The following is a 19,304-nucleotide window of genomic DNA, read 5'->3' as shown; positions in this document are numbered from 1 at the left end:
CTTGCCTGCTCTTCATGCAAGTACTAAGGTGAAGAAAGGGAAGGGCCACAGGCATCCATGTGCAATACAGAATTCCAGCTCCACCATCTCCCATGCACTCTTCCCAGACCCTAGTGACTACCCAGCCAGGCCGCCCAGGCCCCAGAGAGAGGAAACCCCAAAAAGGGCCCAGGCCTACCTGGATGTCATCTGCTGTATCAAGAAAGTGGCTCGGGAGGAGGTTTGGAAGCATCCCCACGTTGTTGACTGACAATGGCAAAGCAAAGATGTCAGAAGAGCCGGGAGCAAACATTTATTAAAAGCCTTAAAATTGTTTATATTCAATCCCAGCAGTTTTTTCCCTTGGCAATTTTCCTAAGGAAACATATGCAGAAAAAAATTTATGGACGAGATTGTTCTTTGCAACATGATTCGATAACAGTGAGGAAATTGAGGGGGAAAACTATTGTCCGCTAATAGCAGCCACATGGTGCAACACAAGGGGCTCCATCAACGCCACAGCTGCCTAGCAGTTTGAAGACACGGGGAATATTTGTGGTGTAGGGTTTTTTAAAAATGTTCTGAAATACTGTGTAAATTTCATCCTGGTTTTGAAAACATGTGTGTATGTGTCTGTGTCTGGAAGGATATGCACCAAAACAGGATCTCAGGCTGTTGGGATTTTAAGAAATTTCTAAGTATTCAATGTGCTCATGTATTCTTTCTGGTTTTCCTGCAATAATAGGGTTTACATTTTTGTTAGTAAAAAATATTATTTTAAAAATTCAGCAGGAAGTTTTGAAATCAAATCTTCCTTCCAAGTACAGTACAGACACCGTGTTCTGTATGAGGTCATAAAATAACTTGTCTGTAAGTCCCCACACACGGACTTACCTAAGAAAAAAAATTACCTTGTTTTCTGAATAAGAGAGTCAATTCTCAAAGAACTATGCTGACTTGCTATTTCATAAATCAATCACAGCAATGTTTGTTTACTAAACTAATTCTTAGGATGGTATTTCTGAGACTCTCCTAATTAATGTCAGTATTAGTGGAAAAAATCCATTTTGTATTGTAAGATATGATCAGGAAGGTTGAAACATCTTCATTTCATGCATTCCAGAGCACTTTGCAATTTACTTACTTAAAATTCCAATTTCTAAGCCTTTAAGTTTTTCTCCAATATACTCATAGATGTTGTCTTTGGTAAAATCTGCTTGTATAATCTTCACACTACTCCCCGTAGCGCACTCTGCAGGAGAGACAACAGTTATTCTTGAGTGACGGGAATCCTAATTCCTCCCTAGCTCAGGGACTTTTCCAATGCTCCTATAATGTGCTCAAAGATTTGTGAGCGGTGGTTTCTGGTATTTCTGAGTTACTACGGTGACCAGCACCGAAGTGGTTCTCGAAGCAGGGTCCGCAGACCACAGCATCAGCCTCCCTGGGAACTTGCTAGAAACACAGATCCTCAGGCTCCACCCCGACCTACTGAGCCAGAAACCCCGAGACTAGGCCCAGCCATCTGTGTTGGCATGCACTCCCAGTGACTCTGCCGCACACCCAAGTGGGCGACTCCTGGTGTGGAGACTGTAAGAACATAGGGTGATGCTGCCTTTGCTCCACACCAGTCCCCTTGGCTCAGATGTAGTGACTCCTGGTGTTTGCCCAACACTTTGGCATTCACAGAGCACTTACATGCACCATGTCTTAGTTTAATCCTATCTACAACCCCATAAAGCGGACATCACACTCACTTTCAGGAGGAGAAAGCTAAGGCTCAGAGAAGCGAGCTAACCCAATGACATCCGCACTCCATTCCCACCAAGCCCATGCCACTCCGCTGTCCCATGTGGACCTGGCCCTTGGATGGGAACTTTCAGCTGATGCAAGAGCAACACATCGACTCCACCAGCAGCTGCCTGCTCACCTTTGGGGTTAGACCCAGTATTTCTGGGACAAGTGATCTGAGGCTTAGTTTGAAGGGTGGGAGGTGCTTTCAGGCTGAAAGCACTTCTTGCTTTTCAAGAGGACAATAAAAAGCACATTTCAGCATCATGAAGGAAACACTGAAGAATGTCTTAGTCCTGATCAGAGTTACTTATGATACCCAGACATGAAACAAAGGGAGAATTCATTAGATGAAGGGCACTGAGCCTTCACGGTGCAATGCCCCCACACCTCCCACATCTGTCTCCTATCCCAAGTCTCCCCCAGGGACACAAGGCCGTCCTCTGACAGTCTCTCCCAGTCTTCACAAGTTTTCATAACTGAAGACTCATGTCTTTGAGTGAAGGAGATTAGGAATCACTAAATTAATAATTAATGATTAAAATAAACTACACCAAAGCGGATACAACTATTAACTATGAATACATCACACTGAATTATAATAATAAAACACTGTAATATAAATAGAGCTGTGCAGTGTATAAACTTCACAACTGTACATTGCAGCCCTGGATCAAATCTTTTTTAAAAAATCTCTGAACCACCAGTAAGCATTGTCCCTCACCTTCCTGCAAGGAACAAAGCATAGACATGGGGAAATGAATTCCCAAACATAGATGCTGCTTTTCAAGGGTGTAGCAGAAGCAATAAGGCAGCTGGGACCTCTAGATGAACAGAAGTAATTCTAGAGATGAAGACACTTACAGCATGAGTCTGTTCAGACCTCACTCAGCCAAGGAATCCCTGATGAACTAAAGCTCTTCATACCCTGCACTTCCCTTTGTCCAGTGAGCTTCCTGCGCATCGGCCAGTCCCCAGGCTGCAGGAGCAGCCTCAGGCATGCTGACAGATCTTCCTCCAACATCTCCCTATGTCTTGGGGTCACTCACCAATCTCTGCAGCGGTGGCCTGTAGCTTTTTAAGTGTCCGGCTGATAAGCACGACATTGAGTCCTTGTCTTGCTAGCTGAGCGTGGGAAGTGGGAAAACCAGAAAAGAGAAAGATGATGAGCAGATAGGGAGGCTTGTTTCTTTCTTTCTTTCTTTCTTTCTTTCTTTCTTTCTTTCTTTCTTTCTTTCTTCTTTCTTTCTTCCTTTCTTCCTTCCTTCCTTCCTTCCTTCCTTCCTTCCTTCCTTCCTTCCTTTCTTTCTTTCTTTCTTTTTCTTTCTTTCTTAAGAATTTATCTATTTATTCATGTGAGGCACAGAAGGAGAGGCAGAGACACAGACAGAGGGAGAAGCAGGCTCCATGCAGAATCCCGATGTGGGACTTGATCCCAGGACCCCAGGATCATGCCCTGGGCCAAAGGCGCTCCACCACTGAGCCGCCCAGGCACCCCCAAAGGCTTGTTTTAAAGCTGAGTTGGAGTATCACCCACGCGGTCTCAGCATCCAGTGCCTGCTTCTCCTGGGTTTAAATGTGGCAAAGGCTTCTGGATTATGAGCACAGCTACGGGCCAAGCTACATGTGACAAGACAATAGTAGTTTACTTTTGTGTTCATTATGTGCCAAGAACTTGGCTGAGTGTTTTTTGTATACAGGCCGGCAATCTGAATCCCCTCTCATCAGAAACGTCTGGGTCAACTGTAAGTTGGAATTCATCATTTGGAAGATTTTATACTATAATCACAAGCCAAGGGCAGCACCCCCCTGTGAAAAAGTGGTATTTCTGCAGGAACATTTCAGCTGCTTGCTATCCACAAGGGCCTTCATCTCGTGGTCACTCTGCCACGTCCTGATCGGAAGCCAGAGCCTTCTCCTCTCTCCTTGTTCTCTGGCCCCCAGCAGGACAACAAACAGAATAAGGACCCAAGGGTAAGCAGCAGCTTCCCCAAGATCAGGGAGGAGCTTCTCTTCAGGGTGAATGGTGCCCCGACCAGGGGGCCAAGCGGCAGCGCAAAGAGGCCCAGGGCCCAGGACGGGACACCTCACACCTGGAACTGCCACGGTGAGAAAAGCTAGAGCTTTCCCTGAAGACAACATGAACAACCAGCATTCATTTAAATAGAGACTGATGACATTTGAGTTAGTGGCAAAGGGGCCCTTTACTGAAATCTTTCTCTGTGGTTTTAATGAAGTGATTCATACTTTTATTTTTTTAATTGTGATAAAATGCACATAGTATAAAAAGGAGAAGAAACGTGTGGGAAATATCAGAAAGGGAGACAGAACATAAAGACTCCTAACTCTGGGAAACGAACTAGGGGTGGTGGAAGGGGAGGAGGGCAGGGGGTGGGGGTGAATGGGTGACGGGCACTGAGGGGGGCACTTGACGGGATGAGCACTGGGTGTTATTCTGTATGTTGGTAAATTGAACACCAATAAAAAATAAATCTATTATAAAAAAATTGACATCTTAACAAATATATGGAATGTTTCATGAATGTGCATGTCATCCTTGTGCAGGGCTGTGCTCATCTTCTCTGCAACATTCCAGATTCCGTATATGTGCTGCCAAAGCAAGCGCTGTACCGTTATTTTAATATGGAATTATATATTACAGAAAACATGTAAGAAGCTGATTTAAACACTATAATATGTGATCTCCAATAGCCAACAACTCAATCTTCAAGCCAGTGGTTTCCAAATCACCCAGGGAGATGTCAAAGAAAAACCAATTCCCATCTAAACCATCCAAATAAAAAAGTCTAGGGTTGAAGCATCAGCATTTACAACTTTTCTGTTTTAATGTATTAAATTATACTATGAAATACATGAGGAGAAGCCCATTGTAGACAATGTCCCCAAAGCCCCCCAGTCCCACTTCCCTACCCACCCCTAGCCTCTGGCCGCCTTTAGTCTGCTCTTGACCCTCTTGCTTTTTTCTCTGCACCTACATGCATATATAAGTACATACAGAAATATTCATTTTGTGGGGTTTCTTTCCATTCACACACTATAAATGGCATTGTAAATATTGTATTTTTACCTTCATGGTGTGTCTTATCTCCATGAATCCCACATCTGTCTCCACATCAGTCCAGTCTGAGCCACTTGATCCTTTTCTATTGCTTCGTAGTTTTCCATAGTTCACTTTTGGGTGAGCACTTAAGTCACTTTTAAGTTTACCAATTACCAATATTGCTATAATAAACCCCTTTCTCTATAACTCTTTGTGTATACAAGTGAATTGATTCCTCGAGTACACAGGCAAAGAAGTGGAATTGTTGTATCAAAGGGTGCATGCTTTGTATATCTTAACAGTTTGCCAAAATGCTGTCCCTTAAAACGATCCCACCAAATATACAACCATAGCTATTTCTTCATATTCTGCCAGTACTTTTTATTAGCAACCATTTCAACATTTCCCAATCTAATGGTCAAGAAATTATATCCCTATATTTTTTTAATTTGTGTTTTTCCAGTTATCAGTGGGGCTGGCCAGTTTTTTGTATGTTTCTATGAATTACCAGTATATACACTTTGCCCATTCTTTTACTGGGTTGTCATTTTCTTATAAATTTGTAGGTGTCTTGTGTTTTTTAACATATTCTGAATATTTATTATTTGCCTACTAAATATTTAACAAGTATTTTCTCCTTTATTTATGGCACCTTGACCATACATTATATGTTAATTTTCATGTTATCAACTTTCTGAATATTTGTTATGGCTTCCTAAAAATTTCCTTTATGAACTTCCTTACTCCAAGATTATAAATATATTTTCCTATAACCTTTTACAGTGTTTTTATCTTTCTTGTTTATTTTTGAGAATAATGTGAGTGTGAAACTACTTGGCATTATTTTTCTCAAGATGAGTGGCAATTTTCTTGACAAAATTTTTCTATTTTTCCATTCCTTCTTTTTTTTTTAAAGCTTTGTTTGTTTGTTTGTTTGTTTATTCATTTATGAGAGACACAGAGAGAGAGGCAGAGACACAGGCAGAGGGAGAAGCAGGCTTCCTGAGGGGAGTCCGATGTGGGACTGGATCCCAGGACCCCCGGATCACAACCTAAGCCAAAAGGTAGATGCTTAACCACTTAGCCACCAGTGCCCCTGGATACCATTCTCTAAGATCACTTTTCATTTCATTGCATAGTAGTGAACATAATGGTATTTTTTTTGCTATTTGTAACTTATCACGATTTTCTTTGTTGCCCAATAAGTGGACTTTTATGGATATTCCTTGTGTGTCCTTACAGAATACATATTTGCTCTTTGTTGGCTAGGTTTTATGTATTTTTGTTTCTTAAATTAGAGTTTTACCAAATGACTTACCAAGTTCTAGTTAAACCAGTATTGAGAGGGTATTCAAATTCCTTATAACCTTAATTATTTTTATTTATATAATAAGATGTTAAATTATAGGTTTCAACAGAAGTGCATAGACCTAATAGAAATCAGACCACAAAGTGCTTTTAGGGAGAGAACCAAGAAAAAAAGTTTCAAAATAAATCTAAGAACCAATAATGTGATTCTCGAGCCCATCCCCAGGGCACCTCTCACTCATATAAAAAAAAAAAAATGACAAGATAAAGAGTGTAGCAATTCAGAGGTTTCATCAAGAGGATTTCTTAGGTCTGTCTGCTGCCAAGCTGTGACTCCTATCCCCAAGGGCAGGGTGAGGGAGGAGCACGATGCACCTCACGCCTTAGGTCAAGGGAGAGGGTTGCCATCTTATCCCATTTCATGTTTTATGTGCCTCGTGCTTTCCTGTTTATCACTCCCCACCTCAGTTTTGCCTGAATCAGCTAACCAGCAATGCTGTGGTCACAAGTTAACCTTGAAATCTCAGCAGTTTACCATAACAAAGGTTTATTTCTTACTCATTATGCTCGAACTATAGACCCATCTGACCAGTGCTCCCCAAAATCTAAAGAGCAAGAATCGTCGCTTTTCGGTGCTGTGTCTGACACTGGAGCTTTCCACTGCTATGGGCTAGGCCACCATTCAGACTGGTTTGAGTTTTTTTCTGGACCCACTATAGGAAAGAAGCTGCGTGAGGTGAGATTCTATGCCAAATGTCCACCCCAAGGCAAACAACCCTCAGCAGAAGCAGGGCTGGGGGAGGAATTCAGGACCCAGGAGGTCAGGGTGCAAGACGAGAGCCCACTCACTAGAGCCATGTGACAGAAGCTCGCTGTGGTGGAGAACCCAGGAAAGTACCCCTCCGGGAGTGAACATCAAACAGTTATCACGCCCAGATGGCCTAGCTCCTTCTCATGGTAGGAGGCGTAGCCTGCCTTCTCTCTGCCCACCGTCTCCTAACTCCTGCTCCCCGACCTGGCAGGCTCGGACACCTCAGCTGGCAACCAAGAAAGAGAAACAGACCAAGGCACTATGTCACGTCCCATGAGCGTGGTCTCAGCTGCAGGAAGGGAGAAGATTCAACTTTAGTTCACGTTCAGAATTTTGATTATTGCAGGTAATTGGACACTGGGACTGTGGAATTGCAATCTGCCCGAATCTGGAAGTAACCAGAGGACTTTGTTTCACCTAAGAGGGATCAGTGAAGTACCAGGAGCAAAGGTAGAGAAAGAACAGGTTCAAAGAGACAAAGAGAAACTGTGATTATGATTATGCCCTGGGAGTCCAGCGAAGCCCACTTATCTAAAAGACTGTATACTTCTGTTTCTGAAAGAGTCATGGAAATCCAATGGTGGTTACAAATTCATCAAATGTTTCTATTTCAATCAGTTTCTACTCTCAGTATTTCAAAGTTATATTGTCAGAAATAGAACAGGCTCAACATGAATCTTATGAAGCTTATCAGTATGAACATTTCTCTTTTATTATCTTGAATTTTATTTTCTTTAATACTGATATTGCTTCCACTCCATTCTTTTCTTTTTGCATTTTCCTAGGATATGTTTTTCCATCCCTTCAACCTTCACCCTTCGACCGTCCTGTTGGAATCCATTGAATTTCATTTTTAGCTCTTTCTGAATATCTGATATTTATCAGGAAATATAACCAAGTCGCATTTATTGAGATTGCAAATTTACCACACTGACTCTAGCTATCTTGTTTTAGTTTTCCTATTCACTGTGTTTTCTTTGTTATTGTTCTCACTTTGTAGTAAGAAAGACAGGACAGGCAAAGCTGGAGTGACAAAATAGCCCCAAATCAGCGGCATGATAAAGAGAGGTTTGCTTTTCCTAACACTATGTCTTCTGCAGAGAACCCAACAGTTCAGACCACACTCCTCCATGCAATGACTCAGGGATCTAAGTTTTTCCCCAGGGCTCAAACTGAGATGAGACAAGCAAAGGACCCAGGTGCAAAATTTGAGAAGGGTCTCACTCTCAGGTTCACAGTCACCACACATGCCTCACCCCAGTCTCAGCCCTACTTTTTCTATCCAGATTCCACTATCTCAACAGAAGGCCTCTGCAGCTTCCCCTAATATTGGGCAATTGAGAACTGAACTTGATTATACTATAGCAAAGACAAATTCTATCTTACTGAAAAATAAGTTACAAAAACAAAACCAGCCATTTTCCTCAAACTAAATACAGAAAGACCAGTCCTGTATCTGGACTACTAAAATATTTCCATAAATGAAAATATGTTCACAAAACAGTAAACATTTCATAAATATACATACAAACAAAAGGGCACAAAACATATTAGCAAGGCTGCATGTGGGATGAAGAGAAACGAGGGATGGGAATGAAAGAAAAGAAATTGAGAGAGGGACCTTGTATGGATCACTGATAACAATTTAATCTTCTGTGTCTCTGATTGGCAAATGAGAGTCTATTTCTGATTTTTGTTTGTTCATTTGTTTTGTTATTAGAGTCCACGTATAAGTAAAATCATATGGTATCTGTTTTTCTGTCTGGTTTATTTCACTTAGCATAAATCCCTCTAGGTCCATCCATATTGTTGAGAACGGTAAGATTTCTTTGTTTTTTATGACTAACCTTCCATTGTGTATACATATCCTATCTTCTTTATCCATTCATCCTTCAATGGACATTACAATGTTTCCATAACTTGCCTACTGTAAATAATGCTGCAATAAATATAGGAGATGGGCCAAATAGGTGAAAGAGATTAAGAGGTACAAACTTCCAGTTATAAAATAAATAAGCCACAAGGATCGGAAGTACAGCATATAGTCAATAATTTGTAATAACTTATGGTCGCAGAGAGCAACTACACTCATTGTGGTGAGCACTGAGTAACGTATAGAGTTGTATAATCATTGTGTCGTACACCTGAAACTAACATAATGTTGTATGTCAACTACATGTCAATTAAAATATATGTATATTAAATTCTACTGTAAAAAAAAAAAGAAGAGAAGAAAAAAGAATAAAAAGAAATTGTGGTGGGGGATAGGGAAGGAAGGAAAACAGAAAACACTAGAGCACACCTGCCTGGTAGACCTATATTTTCATGGGCATAAGTGTAGCTGTGTCATCTTCCTGCCATCTATTACTTATTAATTACACCAATTCTAAGTTTTACAATAGCCATACTACCAAAGTTAATTTTCGTGTTTATAAAAGCTTATTTTACAGTTGCCTTTGGCCATTCTAGCTAATTTTTTAGCTAAGGTTACCCCTAACCTTATCAATGAATAAGCCCATTTGCACTTTCTGACAAAGAATTTTATATTTCCAGGTTAAATTGTGAAAGAAAACTTCATCCCAAGCTTAAATACAGGCAAAATGATGATTGCTTGGTGTTTTGTTGTTGTTGTTGTTGTTGTTGTTGTTGTTGTTTTTAAATCACCCAAGGATGTTTTCTAAGAAGCCTGCTTGACCTCATCTGACACTTTGGGGCACTTTACTGTTAGAGAATTTTTGACAGTCATCAGCCAATTAAGGTACAGATAGCTCACAGCCAGCAAGATTAGGGATGGGGAGTCATCAGGACTTCATAGTCTGGCTGAGAAGCTAACCCAGAGGTGACATGGTTATTACCCTGTAGAAAGTTAGCCTATCTGGTACCTCACTTGGCAATACTATTGCACATTCCTTTCCAACTGACTATATAAATCTTTATTCTTCTAACACTCTGCAGTCAGCAATTTGGCTCCTACTGGATCCTTCCTTACTAAGTTGAATAAAACTTTAACAAGTGCTACCATGTATGTTAGTCTGAGAACTGTGTTTTTACAACACTGAAGATAAAATGTTACTCTATCCTTTGAGTTATTTGGCTAACAGTTACACTATAACCCTAATATCCACAAGATTTCAGGAGTATACTACCATGTTCTAGTAAAGGCAAAGAATATAAGAGAGGAGTTTTTCAATCTCACTTTATGATATTTTCAAGAAATACACCTAAAACATAAGGTCACAGAAAGGTTGAAACTAAAAGAAGAAAACAATTTTATACATAAAGTGAATACCAACCAAAAGAAAAAAGGCATAGCTTTATTAATGTCAATCAAGACAGACACTAAAGCACGTATTACTAGAAACAAAGACCAGTAAAAAGCTCAAGTCATCAAAAAGATAAAGCAATCCTAATCCTGGATTCCCTAATAAAATAGCTTTATATAAAGCTGCAAGGAGATTTGAAAAATACAGCATAAGAATAGGAGATTTTAATTTCCCTTTTTGGTAATTGTTGGATGACACACACAAACATTTGGTAAAGACACAGACTATTGAATCTACATTTGATCTAATGGGTATATACATATAGTAAACAATTGCAGGCAACATTCTTTTGAAAGCTGAGTCTTCGAAAAAAAAACTGATGAAACTAGCAAATCTCCAGCAAAATTAATCAAGAAAAAAGAGAAAAGGCACAAATAAACCATAAGCAATACTAGGGATGAGGCATAATTCGAGATCCAGATGAGATTTAGAATACAGAAGAGGGGTTAAGAGAGGAAACTGAACACACAGAGTTAATTTTGCTACCTCCCGAAATCCCATTAAATGGGAAGCAACTTTTTTCAAGAAAAAGATGAATCCACAAAGAGTAATAAGAAACAGAGCAACCCCAAATTTTTGGTTCTTAGAAAATAGATGGGTAGGATCCCAAGTCTCACACCAGCAATGGGGTAAGCTGAGAACTGACAAAATGTATGCACTAAAATCCTCAAAAGTCTCAGGCACTGCCAGCACCAAACCTGGGGTAGAGGGGAGCTAAACGAGGGGAGATTGGGTAAGAACTGTTGGAGAAGCCCTAGATGTCCACCTCCATCCCACATGTTGAAGACAGGGCTCCTCTCTGAGAGCAAGGAGAGGCACAAATTATGCCCCTGCCAGTTCTGACTCCAGGAAGATGGCAGCCAGGCCTTTGCTATTCAGGCAGGAGGCTAGCTCTCTCTGGGGAACTTTACCCACATCAAGCCACGGGCCTGGGGGCTCCCCAGCATAAGCCATCACCCCACACTCAGACAGTCCAGGCAGAGTCCTCATCCCCTTCGCCCAGCTCTCAAACCTGGACAGACGAAGGATTATCTGTGGAAAGCTGTTAACATGAAAGACAGAGAGCCAACAGGAGGAAAAGCAACTTGGAAGGAGAAGACAGTTTTTTGAAAGCAGAAAAAAAAAATCTATCTGTCCCAGAGGGATAATAGAAGCTGTTACTCTATACAAAAAACAGGCTGTTCAAAACAAAAACAAAAACAAACAAAAAAAAACCAAAAAACAAACAAACAAACAAAAAACAAAAACAGGCTGCTCTACAAAGGTGCAAACAAAACACAAAAGAGCTCTCAGGAATGGAAACAATTCTTAATTTTTTCTAAAGACTTATTTATTTATTCATGAGAGACACAGAGAGTGAGGCAGAGACACAGGCAGAGGGTGAAGCAGGCATCCTACAGAGCCTGATGTGGAACTCGATCCCAGAACCCCGGGATCACACTCTGAGCCAAAGGCAGACGCTCAACCACTGAGCCACCCAGGTGTCCCACAGTTTTTAATTTCTTTAAAAAATTTTCATTCTTAATTTTTTAGAAATTTGAAATTTTAAGAACAAATAGTGAAAAGTAAAAAATTCAATAAAACGGAGGATAAAATTAATGAGATCCTTTTGCAGAAAGGAAAGCAGAGACAAAATGGAAATTATGAGAAAAAAGAGACAAATAGAGAATGATTTCAGGATCTGAATAAAAGGAGTTCCAGAAAAAACTACAAACAGCATCTGAGTAATTGGAATTCCAGAAAGAAGAAAGTGAGGAGAGTGAACACCCTGGTGTGACTTATTTTATGGGGTGACCTGGCTGTGTCCCCACTGCCTAACCTCTCGATATTTCTGCTCACCTTCTGAACAGTCTCAGTTATTTTTCGAACTAGATGACAGCCTCGGACTAAGTTCATTTCCTGCCTTTGTTTTTGAACATAGGAAGGGAATGTTACAAAAAAATATGCCAATAAATTTAAAACTTAGATGAAATGGATATATTTTGAGAAAAATATAAATTTCCAAAACTTATTCAAGAAAAAAATTAAAAATCCAAATAGTTCTATAACCACTAAAAAAAAGAACAATAATATCAGTAAAGTGATGCTGATAATGGTATAAATGAGTAGTTTAAATTGTCCCACAAAGAAAACTCCAATGACAGATGGTTTTATGGATAAGTTCTATCAAATATATAAAAAAAATGTCTAAATTGCACAATCTTTTTCAAATATTAAAAAAGTAAAATTTCCCTTCATGTTTATGAGGTTAATATAAGTTTGACACCAAAACTTTGGAAGCTAGTTGGCATTCTCTAGTAATGTTGACAATGCATAACCAATTAGCCAGCAATTCTGCCCTGATCATGTTCTCAACTGCGGCACAAGACCTTCAGAAGACATGGACAAAGTGTTCATAAAAGTAGACTACCAAAACGTCTGTCAACCAAGGAAAGGATAACTAAACTGGGATATATGTATGTCACAGAATATTATGCAATACTGAAAATGAATGAACCGTGTTCTATACACATACCAGCATGGGTGTATTTCAAAAGCATAATATTGACCAATAAGAAACAGATTACAGAAGGCCTATGAATTGATTTGCATTAGGTTCAAAACAAACACTGCAAAACCAATATATTGTGTAAGGATACATGCATGTGTAATGGAACTTTTTTCAGAAATCTGTTAACACAATGTTCATGATCATTCTATCTGTGGGAGTAAGAGAGGGGACACACCAAGAGAAGGGAAACACGTGACATACGTGACCAGATGGCAGGCTTCAAGGACACTGGTGAGGTTCTAATTCTTAAGCTGAGTGATAAAAATTTATTTTTACTAATAAAATGAGTAATGTGTTAATTTTACTCATTTTATTTTTTGAGTCACATCTATGGATGACATACACTCCTGTTTGATACATCTCTGTCTCTGTCTCTCCGTCTCACACACACAAACACATGCTCGCACAGCAATGGCACACTACCGTGAGAAGCACCATGCCCTGATCCACCACACTGGGGTTGGGGATAGTGCCTGCATCTGCACCATCCCAGATGTTGGGGAAGGCCACTGGAACTGCCAGAGGGGAACGAATGAAAGCAAAGTATCTCTGGTCATGCAATTTGCTTCTAGTGTTCTCTGGGTGTTAACAGTAAAGAATACATGCATCAGAGAAACAAAAAGTAAAATTTGTAATATTTAAATACATATTGTATATTATATTACATATGTACTCTGTATAAATATTAAGCCTTATAATAATAGGAGATGGGTTAAAATTTGTTCAGTCTCATATAGAGAACTATTTAGCAAGGGTGTCCAACATTTTAAAATAATTTTATCACATTTTTGTTTTAATTCCAGTATTGTTAACATACAGTGTTATGTTAGTGTCAAGTGTGAAGGGTATCCAACATATAAGTGCACATACTCATGGAGCCAGCAAGCTTATTGAGAGGGGTGTATACTTGGATGTGCGTTAAGTCTATATGTGAAAGTGTATCTTGGAACATTATTTGTGAAAATCAGCCTGAGTGCCTATCTCTAAGAGGCTGACAAAAGAGATATGGTACATCCCTGGGATAAGATAACCCTGAAATCATTCAAAAGAATGCAAGCCACCTATAGAAGATCTCCACGCTGTGTTATTAAATGAATAAAGCGAAGTTTAGAATAAGAGTCATGGTTGTAAGATCCCACTTGTGCCCACATGGGCAGAAACTAAACATACAAGTGTAAATTCTGTTGGAGACTGCCAGTGGCCACTAAGGCCTTCCTCCTCCCCTTCCTGGCCATGTGACTAGACCATGATACTGGCCTTCCTTGTGCAGGTGGGCTCACGGGACACAGACGTGCTGGTGACTCAGCTCCAACCTTGAAGATAGAAGGAACATTGCCGAAGCACCTGCCAGCCAGGAAAGCTCACATTTTTTTTTTAAGTCTCTGCATTACTGTTGGGTCTCTGTTCTATAGCCAATCTTTACTGTAGCATCAGCATGGAAGTATGGGAACGGCTATAATTTTTCCTTACATTTTCTGAAAGGAATCTCAAGACATTTTTAACACTGGTGACCTTCACAGAGCAGCTAATGGCAGTGGTGTGGAGAGGACTTTATTTCTCTTTTTTGTGCTTTTCTGTACTGCTTGAGTTTTCAATTTTATGCCTGCATTACTTTTATCTTTAATAGGAATTATCTAGGCAATGGCCTAGATGATGGCCTTTTTGCTGTTTTCTTCTTTATATCTCTTCAAATTAAAAAATATACATAAGCATCATTAGGCATCAGAGAAATGCAAATTAAAACCACAATGAGACATCACTACCCAGCTATCAGAATGGCTATAATTAAAAAAATAGTGACAAGACCAAATCCTGGTCTCTCAAAGATTTTTATGTCGATTTTGACTGATTCTAGATGAAGCTCCATTCTGGCCAGAGTGAGCAAAGGAAGGGAATGTGGGAAGAAGGTTCTCTAAAACAAAAACATCTTCAGCTATGCACGTGTCATGCTTTCCTCTAAAAAAACAAGCACTACAGAAGAATCGAGCCAAGAAGAGTGAACCCTGAGGTAATCTACGGGCTCTGGGTGATCAGCGTGAATGTAGGTTCATCCATTGTAACAGACATGCCGCTGCAGTAGGGGATGTCAATAGTATGTGGCTACACATGCTTAGGGTAGAGGGGATATGGAACTCTCTGTACCTTCCACTCAAGTCCATGGTCAACCTTAAATTTCTTTAAAAATTAAGTCTAGGGATCCCGGGGTGGCTCAGTGGTTTAGCGCATGCCTTCAGCCCAGGGTGTGATCCTGGAGTCCTTGGATCGAGTCCCACGTCGGGCTCCCTGCATGGAGCCTGCTTCTCCCTCTGCCTGTGTCTCTGCCTCTCTTTCTCTCTGTGTCTCTCATGAATAAATAAATAAAATCTTTAAAAATATATAAATAAATAAAAATTAAGTCTATTTAAATTTTAAAAAATTAAATGGAAAATAAAAGGATTAAAAAAATAAAAAACAAAAGACTGTCCCATTTCAAGGCTGATCCTTCCAGTGATATCCCAGAGTTTTTGTTTTCTCTCTCTCTCTCTCTCTCTCTCTCTCTCTCTCTCTCTGTGGAAATACCTCCCACATGCACCTCCAAAGCCTCATTTTGAGCATTGGAATCCACCAAAATTGAGGCTAAAGAATTAAGCACCTTTGTCTCACAATTCACTTCTCATCAGCCTACTGAAGAGAAGATTGCCCATTAAATGAAAAACAATTTGCATTTTCAGCACAAAGGATGCTTGCTTCCTGGTGGGTGTCCAGCCTCTCCTGAATTGTGCCATTTCTCTCAAGAGCCACAGACATTTTAAAGGTTCTATGTGAAGTGGTCTGGGCCGGGGGGGGGTGGTGGTGCACAGAAAACACTTATTTGTCCAGCTAGCATTTGTTCCCTTTATCCACTTGAGCAGTGTTCAATTTTATTCCTAGAATGTCCAGGCTGACGGGCTCCATACACAGGTGTTTCCTCTTTTCCTTCAAGAGGTAGAGCTCAGAAGCACCCCGTCTCCCAGAATGCACTGTGGCCCCATCCTCCAGAAGGGCCGCAGCAGAGATGAAGGTGCCCTGCGGCTGGGAGGGCCTGCCCCAGGAAATGTGTTTGCTGCTGCTAGTCTGTAACAGGTGCGTGACACCAGGGAAGACAAGGCCTCCTCTGGATGGTTCTGAATAAAAGAAATTCAGGTGTAAAGGAGCACAACTGGTGTGAAGACAGGGTGAAGCAGTGGCCTCAGAGGGGGGAATAGCAAATCCCCTCATGCTTCCCCCCATCCCTCACCACAATTGTTTTCCACCTCCTTCCAGTACCACTTGAAATTCCTTTAGCAGGAGGCAAAGCCTCTTTTGCTCCACTAAGTATAAATACAGATTAGGCTAAAATGCAATATAGAATAGACTCCCAGAAAGATGGAAAAGTACTTTTCCCCATTCTTACTATGATATGTAACTAAAGTGTGCGACCTGCCCGTAATGAACAGAAAATGACTCCAAATGATAGGGAGAAGATGAGCAAAGGGCCTCAAGACCTGAGACACAGCACAGTGATGAGTTCAAGGGTTTTCTATTTGCCTCACATATCCCAGACTTATTGGTGGAAAAGCTGGCAATTTAGAAACACTGCAGGTACAGACATAGAAAGTCACAGCAAAAGCCTGCTTTCTCTAGCCAAAGAACCAAAGAAGAGGAAGACTTGCAAGGCAGAAAACTATAGAAAAGTACTGCTTTACTCCAGGCAAACAGCTCAAAAACAAAATTTTTATGATCACACCCCACCCCCACCCACAGAAGCTGAGTCAGGAGCTGAGTCTTCCACCCTGGAGACCACTGGAACAAGGGTCCCCAGCCATGGCCAGGCTGGCATCAGGGAAGGCTGAGTGGGGAGGCAGGACATTCATCCCAGCCACCTCCTCCCAAGTCAGCAGACCTTAACTTCTACTTGCACCCGGCAGTGCCAAGGCTATCTGTCCCTTCCCTCCTCTCCCCCTTCCCTGGAACAGTAAAGGAGGAAGCTAGTGGAGAGTCAGGACTCTCACTACTTTCACTACTACCCCAGGGGTGGTGAGGCCACTCTTCCGCCAGCAGGGAGCCAGCAGTCTCACCCTTACCCAGCAGCGACAAGGAGGCAGTGCTGTCCCCTAATGGAGACGAAGTGGAAAGCCTAGGCTCCTTACCTGGTAGGAACAAGCTGGCACCCCCTCCTCCCTCTGCTGATGCAGTGTTGGTACAACCCAAATCAGATTGAAATAAGATCCAGAGTCTCATAACAGAAAACTAAAAATGACCACAATTCAAAGGTCACTCATCATACCAAAAACCAAAAAAATTGAGAAAGATCTCAATTTGGATGAGATCAAGACAATCGAGCTGCCTGGGTGGCTCAGCGGTTGAGCCTCTGCCTTTGGCTCAGGGTGTGATCCTGGAGTCCTGGGATAGAGTCCCACATCGGGCTTCTTGTGGAGACCCTGCTTCTCCCTCTGCCTATGTCTCTGCCTCTCTCTGTGTGTCTCTCATGAATAAATAAATAAAACCTTAAAAAAATAAACAAAAACAAAACAATCGACATGCCCACATCAAGATGACACAGATGTGAGGGTTCTTGGACTAGGATTTTTTCTTTAAGACTGAGCCACCCAGGCATCCCTCAAACTAGGGTTTTAAAGCAGCCATCATAAGAAAGCTTTGAAAAGCAATTGCAAATATTTTTTAGACAAATGCAAAAAGAGAAAGTTTAAGTAAGGAAATAGATGATTTAAGAAGAACCAAATGGAAACTTTAAGGGCTGAAAAATAAAATAAATGAAATAAAAAACTCAACTGATGGGCTCAGTACCAGAATACAAAGGACCAAGAAAAGTATCAGTGAATTTAAAGAGAAAACAATAGAAATTACCCACTCTAAACAACAGGGGAAAAAATACAATGAAGAAAATTAACAGGATCTCGGAAATCCACTGGGCTATATAAGAAAGATCTAATATCCATGTGATTGGAGACTCAGAAAAAGAGAAGAGGGCTGGGCAGAGAAAGTAGTCAAAGAAGAATGAATGGGGGCACCTGGGTCATATTTGAGTGTGGAGGTTGGGGAGACCACTCTGCAACCTGTTCCATACCTTGTGTCTTCTTCACCCAAAAATCAGAAGGAAAGCTTTTCCAGCGGTTTGCATTAGAATTATATCACCGTTTATACAACTATTTTCTACCTGAGGCAAGGTTTCTGGAGAGGGCCTAATCTCTCATACAAAAGATCCATGGCCTTACCTCTTAGTTCTTTGGATTGCCTTGAAATCCATGATTTTCTTTATGATTTTCCAGATTCTTTCCTCAAATTCATACTGACCTGACCTACTAATTGTCCCCTTGATGGCTTAAGACTTGGCCCTTTTTTTCTACTTAGAGGAAATCATGTGAAAACTTAGCCATGCATTTCTTCACCGTTTCCAAATGCAATGTCCGGAGTGGGCACCACAATTCATCCGAACGTTGCTATCTACAAATTAAGATAAAGAACCCAGGACCCCTGGTGGCTCAGTGGTTGAGCATCTGCCTTCAGCTCAGGTCATGATCCCAGGATCCTGGGATCAAGTCCCACATCAGGCTCCCCACAAGGAGCCTGCTTCTCCTTTTTTTTTTAAAGGTTTTATCTATTTATTCATGAGAGACACAGAGATAGAGAGAGGCAGAGACACAGGCAGAGGGAGAAGCAGGCTCCATGCAGGGAGCCCAACATGGGACTCGATCTTGGTTCTCCAGGATCACACCCTGGGCTGCAGGCGGCGCTAAACCGCTGAGCCACCCGGGCTGCCCCCGCCACCGGGGCTGCCCCCTGCTTCCTCTTCTGCCTGTGTCTCTGCCTCTCTTTCCGTGTCTCCCATGAATAAATAAATAAAATTTTAAAAAATGTTTCTAGCAAGTGCTTCCGATGCACCTTGCACTGTCCATTTCACACACGATGGTTTGGTGTCTATCGCGATGTGGGCTTTGGGGATGAGAGGATGCATGGGTACAGCACTGTCATTGAATGTGGTTTTTGTAACTGAAGCACTTTTCATTATATTTTTAAAGCGTTATTGATTTTTTCATCCTTTTATAATTTCAAAAATTGTTTCTTCTGCTGTATTTTACATGGTTCTAGAGGTCAGTAATAGGCATGATGAAGAAATAAAATAAGAGGAACTCCAGGAAACAATATTTCATGAATGAAAATGTGGAATTTGTAAGAATAGCAATCATAACAATAATGGCAATATACAAAACTACATATGCTAGAAGTACATTTTTAAAAATGATAATTACCCATATATCTATCTGCAGGTAAATAAGAAGCCTGGAAGGAAATACTCAGAGATCCTAATCATACTCCAGTGACTCTCAGCCCTATCAGATCCTCTCTTTGTATAATACTTTATAATGTCCATTATTCTTGAAATGACAGTTGTAGGTAGTATGTCCTGCCTACACACACACACACACACACACACACACACACACACACACACACAATTTT

The 19,304-nt window shown here is 40.9% G+C and overlaps 1 protein-coding gene and 1 non-coding gene across 2 annotated transcripts in view; both read right to left on the bottom strand.

Moving 5' to 3' along the window:
- HSD17B3 (hydroxysteroid 17-beta dehydrogenase 3) overlaps nucleotides 1-19,304 on the bottom strand; it is a 34,285-nt gene that overhangs the window by 11,528 nt on the left and 3,453 nt on the right. The window contains exons 3-5 of the mRNA XM_055310152.1: nucleotides 2,820-2,895; nucleotides 1,124-1,231; nucleotides 179-246 (exon numbers count right to left, since the gene is read on the bottom strand). Of these exons, the coding sequence (XP_055166127.1) occupies nucleotides 179-246; nucleotides 1,124-1,231; nucleotides 2,820-2,895 (252 nt within the window). The remainder of the gene's footprint in view (nucleotides 1-178; nucleotides 247-1,123; nucleotides 1,232-2,819; nucleotides 2,896-19,304) is intronic.
- On the bottom strand, nucleotides 4,291-4,396 carry LOC129501070 (U6 spliceosomal RNA). The gene has a single exon (XR_008662642.1). It is a non-coding gene; the product is annotated as a U6 spliceosomal RNA (small nuclear RNA).

The sequence above is a fragment of the Nyctereutes procyonoides genome, unplaced genomic scaffold (assembly GCF_905146905.1).
Source record: "Nyctereutes procyonoides isolate TBG_1078 unplaced genomic scaffold, NYPRO_anot_genome, whole genome shotgun sequence".
Classification (NCBI taxonomy): domain Eukaryota; kingdom Metazoa; phylum Chordata; class Mammalia; order Carnivora; family Canidae; genus Nyctereutes; species Nyctereutes procyonoides.
Note: the sequence above shows the minus strand (reverse complement) of the source record. Positions and strands in the feature narration are given on the sequence as shown.